We start from the raw sequence: 13,296 nt of genomic DNA, 5'->3' as shown, positions 1-13,296 counted from the left end.
TTTTGATTTATTTCGGGGCATAGAACTCTGGTTTTGCAAATCACTTATTATCACTTTAGAGAAAACATTGAGTACATTAGAAATTCATATAACAAATGTAAAATTTGTATTTTGAAATGTTGCTTGTTTTTGTTGCTAAATATAGAATGGTGCAGTTGCTAAATGTATTTTATGCAGAAGTGTGTTATTCATAATGCAGGTTTTCAATAATTTATAAAGCTATATGTAAACCTGCAATTTCTCATTAAACATTTCAAAACATGTTCATCAGGACTGATATTGAAATATTATAGTAGGTATTTCATATACCATAATCAGATTAAATATGTTTCAAGAAAGAGCAGTCTATTATTTATATTATTCCACGGATCAACCCGTTTGCAACTATGCCAATAATTAGTCAGGTTTCTTCTAGACATGAATACATGCAATCAAGCATGCAAACAGATGAAGGGCAGCTAATAATTAATGATCCTGCTGCATGCATGGCGCCATTCTTGTCTTATTACAAATCATTATGTACAACTGAAGATGACTCCATAAAATATTCAATTTTCTGTACGTAGTATTCATTAGCAACAGGAGGCTAATCGGTTGCTAGGGATATGCCACTTGCAATTATCTAATGTGTCATTTGATCTTATTTTCAAATTCGTCGGCTGCTTTTGGAAGTATGTTAACTTTCAAGGTATCGTGAAGGTTTTGTGGCAAAGCTTGTGTAGCTTTGCTGGATGTAAAACAAAATTGTATCTCTTGATAGACTATCAGAAATTATGATGAACTTTGACCTTATAAATGCCTTTTGGTGCCAATTTTATGGATGAGTTGAACAAAAATTAACCACATCTATTGGAAGATGTTGGAAAAATAGCCCCAGACTGGCCCCTTGGTGTTATGAGAATTGGTAATGCAACCTGCTCTGTCAATAGACACTTCTAAGAAAGGCAGCAAAATGGTATGAGATGGGCTTTCCTGTAATGTATAGATAGATGTCTTAGAAGATAACGTTGGACGACCAAATATTTATTCTCACATATTTTCGGCGATACATTGATTCAGAATATAAAATACTAGCTGTCACACTAGCAAACATTAATTAATTTCTATAGTTTGACATATAAATGTAATTATAAAATTCTATAACTTTGCTTATAAAAGTCCGATTCCAACAATATTACAATCATAGTAAAATGTTATAACTGTCTGACGTTGACAATAAAGGTCAAGGTCAGAAATGAGTTGCATTTGTTGTTGTTGGTCATGATCTTTGATAGCACAAGATATTTTTCTTAGTAAAATGGACATGCTTTTTACTTGCCTGTATGTTTTTACCAAGTTGCATGTTTTCTTTTAATTGTGATGATTTGTTGCTGTCAAAAGTGTTTTATTGTAAATTCACATGTTTCATTAGTGACGGCATTGTATGCCACAGTCCCTGCTTTAATTAAGATACAGATCTCCATTGCATGTAAGCATTTGACAAGTATCGTATATTAGGATATATATCACCATTGCTTTTTATAGCCCACAATATTGGAACAAACATTATGACATAGATATGCATGAATAAGACTAATGGATATTTTGCATTGGCTACATCCGTTCACCATGACAGGTGTGATTAGTAGAGACATCAGTCATAGCAGCAACATTAACTCTGATTTATTGAACTAGAAATGATATTTTGTCAAGAGTTTGATATCAAGAAAGGCAGTGTTATGTCATGTAAGATTGATTGGACTCATTCGGCAGAACAGGTTTTATTATGTGGATGAAATATGCATGCATACACTACATTCATATTAGCTGATTATTAATTATTTAATATCTGTATGCGAAGATTGATGTTATTTTGCTTACCACATGCTGAAAAATCATTAATGAAATGCCTCAGTATTCTGAATGTATTCTTTGTAATGTCAAAATTCATTTAATGCTATGTTGATAATGTGATATTATTTGGTGCAAATTAATATTACAATTGAACAACACAAAAACACAATGTGATATTGCATCCTCTTATATCAGATATAATATTTTGTTGAGTTCATATAATTGATGTTATCTGCATGGAGGGGACCTAAGGCATTGTTTGCATTGCATGGACCATTCCTATTATAGATTATTCAGCCACTGGGAATGACATTATTATTTCACTTATATCATGCAGGCTGTCTCCAGATATTGCCGATAATGAACATTAACTATATTCAGTGAAGTGTTAATGCAGTCTAGATGGGGACTCGTTTTTGTTCTATATTGGGTGAACTGTGCATAATGTGGTGTTGCATATTTATGAATTAGTCCACACCCATCTTCCCACACCAACCATGCTCCAACTGTCACTGAATGTCAGTATGGCAGTGCTTTGTCAAGGGTGTAAATTGATATGAGTAAAGGACAGTTTTCCCCCTCATCCCTTGTCCAAAACTAATAGAGTAAAAAATAATATTCAGGACGATGCCCATTAAACACGAACTTGTAAACACTAGTGCATAATGTTCAGTTTTCTTACCCTGTGACATTGTCAGTTTTTAGTCGATTTTTTGCCAACTTCGAGCATGAGGTACATAAATGGCTCTGATTGGTTGCTTTAAACAGAGCATTAGCATATTATTGGCCAATTCAGAAAAATGTTATTGTGCACTTATGATGTCATGAGCATTGGTAAAAGTATAGGTACGATCAAGACTTGACTTGGCAAGTTTCATATATATATTTAAAAAAAGAAAAAAAAAGTGAAATATGATTATATATAGTTTGATTTCATCACCTAAAATATATAGCAAATGTATATATTTCTTACATGTGATATTTTAATTTTCCCACAAGAAGTACTTAAAATAATATACTATAGTCTGTCTTGTCTCAAATTGGAAGTAACGCCACGTTGGATTGCGCAGCGGCAGATTTGAATTCTGCACCAAATCCTGTGGGATGTATACACATGAGTAGGAGGGTGATTTGGCCATACGGTGCCAATTCCAAACTGCCACTGCGAAATCCAACATGGCATTACTCTCAGTTTGAGGCAGACTATAGTTTTATTTTGTGATGTGTGTTTATACCAACCAGTATAGTAGTGTACAGTATGTATATTGTATATAGACTATATAGTGCCATGTGTATATTTAGCCAATATATGAAAGTACTCTGATGTGTTTGTGCAATATAAAAGGTATACCTATTTGACATAAAAGGTGTCAAGATGTAGGATAAAAGTATGTGAGTTTTTAACATTTCAGTTAGAAAATATTTTGAGTTGTGTAAACATTTTTAATTTGAAAAAGAAAGAAAGTGTATTTATGTGTAAATAATGTTTGTGTAATATAGATTTTTAAATTGCCACAAATATATGTTTAGTTTTAGATAATTTAAAGGAATGCTGCAGTGAATGTTAAGAGCATCCTTGACATATGTATAACTATGTTTATTTATTTTATTTGTAGTTGATCTGGTATTTTTGTGTGAGAAATGAATAATATATTGTTGTGTTGTCGTGAAACTATGCAATTACGTTCTCCTTGACTCCATGTTTCTAGTATTGTCTGTATAGCATGTGTATACTTATTTAAGTTTATTTCAATGTTTTATGAATTAATTAATTAAGAATATGCGGACGATTTTTCGTAATCCTTTGGTGTTTCTTCAAGAGCATTGATGAAAGTGGGTTAATAATACTACATTTAAATAATTATGAATAGTTGCAAACAGAGAATGCTAAAACCTATAATGCTCTTTTGTATTTTAAAAGGGAAATTGTGTTTTGGGTTTGTTTGTACGGTTAATGGATCAATCTGTACACTCGCCCAGAATGGCTTCAGTATATTAAATATATGAGCGCTTTTTCTGCATCATGCAATGACAGCCGTAAGGTTTACCTCTCTGCAAATGCAAAGCAATGAAGAAAAAATTAGCTCACATTTTTGTTGTTCTCATGGGCCAGACGATGTTGGCTGAAAGGCATGACACACATACACTAGAAATAGTATCCTGTCTTTAAGGTGACTTAAAGGAGTAACATAGTTTTTGTCATTTTTGTGGTTTGTATTTATTTTGATAATATATCAAAATAACCATTGATTTGAGCATCACCTTAAACTAACCGGTATTGTGGGTGCCTTCAAGTGGATCTTTAACACTCTCTTGATAGATTATATAATATTCAGATATTTTCACAGTTTGTAACAACCAGGTATAACAGCACAGGGTATCAAGATTATTGAATCGTGTGGGAGCCTGTCATGCTTAGAATTGTCTTAAATATTTCATTATGATATAGAGTGATATGTTTTAAAATAGTTTTTAGCATGTCAAGTTTGGTTTATTTCAATTGTGCTTACAATATTTCATTCAGTGCTATTTATATACAAACTAATGTAGAGTGCTAATCATAATGTGATTTTACTTTTAACCACCCTACAGTGGGTCTAATATTTGAGATAAATTTACTCTGTACAAACATATATATACAAATACCTTCAAATATAATTCTGAAAAGTTCACAATGCAAATTTCCTGGTAATTTATCAAAATATGTGCTGGTGAAACTTGTTCCAGTAACTAATCGTTTCTCTATTCAAGTTACTAGTGTCTTTTATAAAAGCATATTCTAAACCTAGGTTATGTATGACCTTTGAAAGCGTGCAGTGTAAGCAAACAATGGATGAATATTTTCCAACTTGATGGTTATTTTAAGATCCTTTCCTAAAGCGGGAAATGTTATTCACAACGGATGGTATTCTCTTGGGTAATAGTTCAAATCGAGGTTTATACTCTAGGGAGGGGTAGAGAGAGTTCATTGCAAAAAGAACTTGCCCTGCGTAGAATATAAAAGCAAAACTCAAAGTGAATACATAATTAACAAATCAATTCTCTAAAGTACTTGGTACTTATTCAAATCAAGTATTATTTTTATTTTGTTCAATGGTTAATAAGGGTAATGGAAAATCCGAAATGTATTCATAGTTTGAAGTCATTAAAGTAATTAATATTTTATAGTACCTACCACCATCTGGTGTATTGTAATTTGATTGAATATACAATAAGTTTGTGTGTGCTGTGCTTAAAATATGCATAAATACAAATGTATTATGAGCCTATTATACATATCTGTACATACATTCCAAACAAACTTCAGCAAATGTATACAATGTAGTATGTTTCAAAAACATACAGATAGGGAAATAAATTCCATTGTTGTGAAGACACTTTTGCTAAAGTTGAAAATACAAGACTTGTAATAAATTAATATTAAACAGATTACCCTTCTGAATAAACCTCAAACAATGAATCCAATAACAAAAACAAGGAGTCATTTGTCATAAAAGTAAAAAGTACCTTATTGAAAAACAAAATGATCTCTTAACCCTTCACCATATGTGTCATTGGTACCATTGTATCAGTAAGCGCCCTTTGATATATGTTTTGTCACTATAATTACTTGCAATGTCCAATTACTGATTCTGCTGGTTGGACTTGTCTGTAGAAAGAAGCTATTCTATGAAAACCCTATATTATGTAACATTCCACTTAGAAATATTGAATTATTTGGAATATGAATGCTTGTTAATTTGTGTTTTGCCAAACATAAATTTACCATTAAAAGTGGTATGGGTGTATGAAATATTACAGAATTGTCTTTTTGGGAAAAAAAAAGAGGGAGAGAACTGCAAAGAAGTCTTAAACAAGTTGTTATCTTATATGTATGTAAGCTTAAAAGCTTATGTCGTAGTTGAAAAATAACAATACACAGTTTGAGACAACATTCCTCATATTATGAGGAATGTTGTCTTGAACCATGTATTTGAAATTGTAAATAAATAAGTATGATTTTATATGTGAACAGATGTATTCTAAACATAATATAAAACATAATTAAAAAACTTATTGAAGCCACAAAATGACCAAACATTTTGTTTGCATTTTCATGGACCAACAATGTGAGAAAGTAAGTTAAGTATTTGAGTGTCAGTGTGTTACTTTACAGGGAAACTGAGGCCTTTAACATCTTGTAAATATAAACCTCATGTCATCTGTGAAATTCTCCATGATTTTAATGTAATCAGATGTATATAATGAACTGTGCAATGTTATAAGAAGGATATGGGACTATCATGTGTTTCATAATAGGAACATCCCATTTAGTCTTAAGGGTCATTAATTCGAAAAGGGTTGAATTTAGGTTTAGGACATAGTAGGATAGGGTTAAGGCTAGGGTTACTGGCAGGGATAGGGTAAGACAAAGTTAGGGGTTATGGTTAGGGTTAGGATTATGGCTTAGGTTATGGGTAGGGTAGGGTAATGATTAGGGTTCTAACTAAGTTATTTGGTTTTCGGACTAATGACACTTCGGGCTATCGACCTGTAACCTTCATAATGACATGATTGCAACCGGACACAAGTTATGGAATTTCGGGTATACTTGAATAGATTTCCTCTATGTTGTTAGTTCTAATCACTTGTGTATGCGTGTGTGTGTTATTGTTACAAGGTACAGAATGTAATTGTGTATAATATGGTGAATATACTTCACTCTCCTTACCAATTGTATATTATACTATACTGTTCTACTTTATTTATTTGATATATTCATACTGTACTTCATCGGTATTCTACTTAAATTCATCACAATTATTATACAATCATTCATAGGACATTCGTTTTTTCTTCTCAATATATCTTGAAATATATGAGCATTGTAGTTATACATTGACAATGTGATGTAATAAGAAGTAGAATATAGCCATCCAATTGAAATCATACTTAAACCCATAATATACGATTTTGGTCACATTTTGCATCAGGTTTCCTGATGATTTTAAGTCGAAATAATGATGTAAAATGGAAGAAAAAAACTTAACTGTGATGTTTTATGGAGGATTTAATGTCTAAAATAAGACATTAATTCAAAATTGCTCTGTCGTACAAGCACAATGGCCGATTCTAATTAGCTGTAAGTTGGACATGTGTAAATATTACAAATCATTAGGTTTGAAACAAATTAACCAAATTCATTTTAAAAGATTGTACATTATGGCTTTAACAAAATAGTGTTACACTTCCAAATGTGACTGATTTTAAAGGTAAAGAATTCACTGGATTTGATTGAAAGTTATTATGAAACTGGAAAAATTGTCATGTGCAATAATTTTGTATCTCGCATGACCCACTAAGTCTTTATTTAGTAAAGTTTGAACCTTTTGCCAAAATGCTGTTTGAAAAATAGCAAGCCTCCTGCAGAGGTCATCGTACGCCTTTTGAAAAATGCTTGTTACAGTATGACTGTGGAAAGAAATATGTTGTTTGTTCGCCTAGATATGAAAAAAAAGTTTACATAAAAATTCCTTTTGTAAATTCTACCTTTACTAGTCAAAATTTAGACATTCAGTGTACTTACAAATAGGAGTATGGCATTAATGGAAGCCCATTGTAAACAAAAAACATGTCAAGTCATGGAAAATAGCAGCTTGTGAAATAATAAGGTATGGGAGAAAATAAGCCCTTCTGTAAAAGAAAATATTCCCCAGGCCCGTATGCAGTGAGGTGGGCTTGTACTCTCAAAAGAAGGCCTCAGAAAGAAGTCCTTTTCAGGGTAAAAACGGTGAAAACATGATATCCAAGGAGGTTAAAAATTCGGAAAATCATTAACAAAGGGACTACTTTTTCATGTTAAACTGTTCAAAATAGCCCACCAAAGTTAAGTTTAGGAGACAAAGTCCAATTTTTGCATACAAGCAATTTTTAAAGGGTGGGGAAGGCTCACAAGAATCTCCTTCGTATGGGCCTATATAATCTAAAGTTTGTGCTAATTCACATTCCAGTTCAGCAGTATTTCCTATCCAAGAATTTCATGTACTCTGGACTATTGCTTTCTTAAACATGATTGTCCCAAAAAGGTCCACAATTTACATTATTACAATACAAGATGCGGGTAAGGTAAATGATGTGATATTGTTCTGTAATTCAAGACTGTCCTTGGAATTATGGGTAATAATGTAATGGATTATTTCCCATAACGGAAGTACTGCTGAACTGACGTGACATGTTCACTTTCCATCAAAATGTAGCTTACCACTATTTTGCTTATTGTATTTTACTTGTAGACAATGGTTTATAGATATTTATTAGAAGTTATGATATGTAAATCTGGTTATGTGACAAATATAATATGTAATGCTGTTATTATTGTAATACTGCTTGCAATCTTTTCTTCACTAACATGATTGAAATAAAATACAAAACTGTTGTATGTACTCAAAATCGCTGTTGTTTCAATTTCTTTTTGATATTAGTCCAGAGAGAAAGTAACTCTTTATTATTGAGTTCGAAACAGGTAGAAAAGCTGTCAAAAACACTATCAATATTCGCGTCCTCACTGGTAGAAAGTGTTAGAAACAATGTTAGGGGTAGAGCAGGCTCTTCAAAGAAAATTCCCCCACACCCCCATCGTAAAAAATGCAACTAGTTTTTAACGTGTCTCCCTTATATATTGAAAAATGAGAGCAAAATTGTTGTGAATCCCGCCTCAGGTTTTCGGTGCGGGCCACCCTAGACCACCCTAGGGTAGAGTAAGCAAAGCACTATCTTCCAAGCCTGGATTTAAGGGTTTTTGATACTTTAAAACATCAATCCTCGTCTTATCAACGGTTCGCCCCTGTTGCACTAAAACGCTAAATAAAGTGACCAAACGCTTCTATGTAATTGCAGGACCATCCTTGGTAGACGTGTTAGGAAACACTTAAGGGCAAAGCAAGGAGTCACTTTCGTCTAAGCCCGAATTTGAGGTTTTTTGATACTTGTCCTAAAACGCTAAAGAAAGCGACCAAATGTTTCTATGTAATTCTAGCAGCATCCCTGTGTAGAAAGTGTTAGAAAACGATGATGATAAGGCACGAGTAAGTGGGGCACTTTCGTAAAAGCCTGAATTTGCGGTTTTTGATACTTAGAAACATTAACTCTTGTCCTATCAACGGTTCGCCCCCTGTTGCACGAAAACGCTAAAAAAGTGATCAAACGCTTCTGTGTAAAAGGTATGAGGAAACACTGTTTAGGGCAAAGTAAGGTGGCATTTTCGTCCAAGCCCAAATTTGTGGGGTTTATTTATATATACTTGGGACATAAATATCCCTGGTAGAACGCTAAGGCCTCGTATCCATAGGCTGTTCCCTTGTGGCGTGTGCCCTTGTTCCGTGTTCACTTTTTCCCATGTGACCTTCCACACAGACAACGAACCTTTGTTTTGCTTAGGTTCAGTCGTTTGTGTGGCAGGTCACATGGGAAAAGGTGAACACGGAACAAGGGCACACACCACAAGGGAACAGCCTATGGATACGGGGCCTTAGAAAACACTGTTCGGGACAAAGAAAGGGACCACTTTCGTCAGTCAAAGCCGAATTTGATCTTTTATACTCGGGAACATTAATTCTCGTCTTATCAACGGTTCACCCCTTGAAACGCTAGAAAAAATAGTGAACAAAATGGTTGTGTGTAATTGTAGGACCATCTCTGGTAGAAAGTATGAGGAAACATTGTTTAGGGCAGAATAAGGTGACATTTTCGTCCAAGCCAAATTTGTTTTGATATTTCTAAACTCAAAATCATTAATCCTCGTCCTATCAACGGTTCTACCCCTGTTGCACTAAGCGCTAAAGAATGTGACCAAAAGGCTTGTGTGTAATTGTAGGACCATCCCTGATAGAAAGTATGAGGAAACACTGTTTAGGGTAGAGTAAGGTTTCCAATCCCGAGTTTGAAGATTTTTGATAACTTAGATACATTATTAACTCTCGTCATATTAACTGTTAATTAGCCCCTATTGCACTAAAACGCCAAAGAAAGTGACCATATGCTTCAAGGTAATTGTAGGATCATCCCTGGCAGAAAGTGCTAGGGAACACTGATAAGGCCAGTGTACGGTAAGGAGCCATTCTCATCCAAGCCCGAATTGGAGGTTTTTGATACTTAGAAATATCTACCCTATATATCCTTTCAACGGTTTGCCCCTGTTGCACCTAGACGCTAAAGAAAGTGACCAAACGCTTCTATATAATTGTAGGACCATTCTTGGTAGAAAGTGTTAGGAAACACTGTTAAGGGCAAAGTAAGGAGTCACTTTCGTTCAAGCTCGAATTTAAGGTTTTTTGATGCTTAGAAACATACACCCTCGTCCTATCAACGGTTCGCCTCCAGTTGTACTAAAACGCAAAAGAATGCTAGACCATCCCTGGTAGAAAGTGTTAGAAAACACTGATAAGCCCATACGCTAAGAAGCCATTTTCGTCAAAGCCCAAATTCGAGGTTTTTGACACTAATCATTAACCCTCGTCCTATCAACGGTTGGGCCCTTGTTGCACTAAACGCTAAAGAAAGTAACCAAATTCTTCAATGTAATTACAGGATTATCCCTGGTAGAAAATGTTAGGAAACACTGTCCCGGGCAAAGCATGGGGTCACATTGGTTAAGCCAGAATGTGAGGTGTTTTGACACTTATAACGCACTAAAACGCTAAAGAAAGTGAATTGTATAATATTGATTTTAGGACCATCTCTTGCGCTCATGTTAAAGATAAAGAATTAACAATCTATCTGAGTGGTGGTAAACACCCCTTGACGTGTTGCCAAAAAGGCTTAGTAGGGCGAGGCCCGAGAGGTATTCTTTCACTTGAAACAGATTTAATAACCCCCCATTTTGGTTCTTGATTCCAAAAACAATATAATACAAATCGATTTTTCTTTTATATTTTTACAAAATATATTGGGTAAAACACGTTTCTTATGATTTGGAAAGCCAAAAGAGTAATATTCATATAATTTGTAAACATGTTACGTTACAACTTGGGCCTCTTCCTTTTAAAAAAAAGAGGCCCGTATGAGGCGAAGCATGAGTGTTATGTGATTGATTGGGTTTAGATTCATTCGACATTATAAACTGACCGGCTGGATATTTCTTCAATATGTTCTATGAGGTTAGCTACTAGGCTTTTAAACCTGGCCACAAATAAAGATTGAAAATGGGAAAATAGGTCACTTAGGTGATCTTCAGTAAATGGGTCTCGGGCTGCAATAAAATCAATTCTTAGCAAGAAGGTGGACTTGTAATGATTTTATTATAAGATTATATGGCTTTTTCTAAGTGTACTGGAAATTCAATTGGGCCTTTGATATTAAATATTGATAATAATATGCATCAATTTTGACAAATGTTATGACATCTCCTAATTTGAATTAAACGATAAAATTTCTCCTATGTCACTAAAGCTGATCATATAACTATTATATGATTAGAATACGTTTTATTATGTATAGAGATAAGAACGGGGACCGAGGAATAAACAATTGCTGATCATGGTTAAGTGAAATAACGGGTTGATTTGATAAAAGTATCTATTGTTAGTATATTAAATTTTGTTGTGCAAGAACAGCATAAAAGAGCAGCATCATTTAGTAAGATTACTGGACGAAAATTGTTCTGTAAATATCTGTTAACGATCATACGAGTATATCAATATAGGATGATACTAACTACTTTATAATTTATTTGAAGTAATCTTGATGACTTGAATCAGCTTATATTGCAACCATACACCCATCCATCAAATGATGTAGCACAATAACCAGGTTGGGTCATCAAAACGAACTAATATCTCGTGTTGAGATATGTTAACCTGTAATTATTCCACCAGAGTGCGTCGTTTTTCAGGGTAATTAGGAATTGACAGAAAGCAATATCCGTATAAGTTCGAGGTGGGCGGCTACAAAACGGCAAATGCCGTGATAAATTAAAACGAGATCTTGTCACTTCATTAAAATCCGTAAATCTATACTATAAACAAGCTGATGTAACAAATTTGATCATATTTTTGTAGTATGGAGGCCACATTGAGTAGTATTATTTTAATGGGAACGGTTTGGAGAAAATGTTTAAAAACAATCAGCAATGCATATTCTACCCAAAAGTTGCAGATTTCGTCACATTTCAGAAATGACAGCCGGGTAAAATGAAAAGATCAGAGTGTGTTCAAATAAATGTTAAAACCGTTAGCTTTAGCTCAACAAACAGAAAGAAGACAGAGGCTCGACATAACAAAGATCATTACTGAAAAAGTCTCTCAACGTCGAATGAAATGGTTCCAGACTCCCACTCCATGTCTACCAGAATGACTTCAATGTCTCAAGATCCAGGACGACCGCCAACAAGGTGGAAAGATCAAGTGAGAAAAGATTCAAGAATGCTCATACAGGAGGCCAAAAGTCAAGCGGTGGGCAGACCGGAATGGACAAGGATGACTTGGAGATAAGCGAAGGGACACACCGTCCTGAGTTAATATGACATGTCAAGTTAAGAGCCTAAGACCCATGTCCAAAATGTTGCACAGAAACCTCAAAATCACTATAAGCGTGTTTATAGTGGGTGTAGATGTACCTGCAGTGTTGGCATATGGAAGCATAGGCGATTGGTTCCGAACAACAGTGGGAGTTAGACAAGGATGCCTGCTATCACCAACGCTTTTCAATCTATTCCTTGAAAGAATCATGGCTGGTGCGCTTGAGAACTTTGAGGGAACGGTCAGCATTGGAGGCAGAGCAATATCCAATCTTCTTAAGTCCCTGATTAATAATCTCCATCAAACATCACTGAGGTATGGAATGGAAATAAGCGCAGAAAAGACCAAGCTGATGACCAACAATCCATTAGGAATCAGTGAAGCAGTGGAAATAAGTGAGCAAAGGTTAGGCACAGCAACCAGCTTCAAATATCTTGGTGCGATGATATCAGACGAAGGCTCAAAACCTGAAATGCTCTCTCCAGGATCGCACAAACAACCTGTACCATGGCAAAATTAAAACCATTGTGGAATGACAAGAACATCTCTCTGGGATCAAAAATCAAATTAATGCGCACCCTCGCCATATCCATCTTCCTTTACGCTTGCAAATCGTGGACACTGACAGCTGACCTAGAAAGGAGAGTACAAGCACTGGAGTTGAGGTGTTTCCGTAAGATCCTCAATATCTCATATAAAGATCATGTGACCAACGAGGAGGTACGGACCAGGGTGAAACAAGCTATCGGTCCCTATGACGACCTACTAACAACAGTCAGGCAACGTAAACTACGTTGGTATGGCAACATCTCTCGCTCCTCTGGGTTAGCAAAGACAATCCTACATGGTACAGTGAATGGTTCGAGAAAAAGAGGAAGACAGAAAAAGAGATGAGAAGACAACATAAAAGAATGGACCGGCCTGAACTTTGCTACCTCACAGAGGGCAGTGGAAGACAGGAACAGATGGC

The 13,296-nt window shown here is 34.8% G+C and overlaps 1 protein-coding gene across 1 annotated transcript; it reads left to right on the top strand.

The window, feature by feature from the left end:
* The first annotated feature begins 12,896 nt into the window (after positions 1-12,896).
* On the top strand, positions 12,897-13,220 carry LOC140152259 (uncharacterized). The gene has a single exon (XM_072174564.1). It carries the CDS (start codon positions 12,897-12,899, stop codon positions 13,218-13,220), a length of 324 nt encoding a protein of 107 aa, XP_072030665.1.
* The last annotated feature ends 76 nt before the right edge of the window (positions 13,221-13,296 follow it).

The sequence above is a fragment of the Amphiura filiformis genome, chromosome 5 (genome assembly GCF_039555335.1).
Source record: "Amphiura filiformis chromosome 5, Afil_fr2py, whole genome shotgun sequence".
Lineage (NCBI taxonomy): Eukaryota > Metazoa > Echinodermata > Ophiuroidea > Amphilepidida > Amphiuridae > Amphiura > Amphiura filiformis.
The sequence above is the reverse complement of the archived record's forward strand: the minus strand, read 5'-3'. Positions and strand labels throughout refer to the sequence as shown.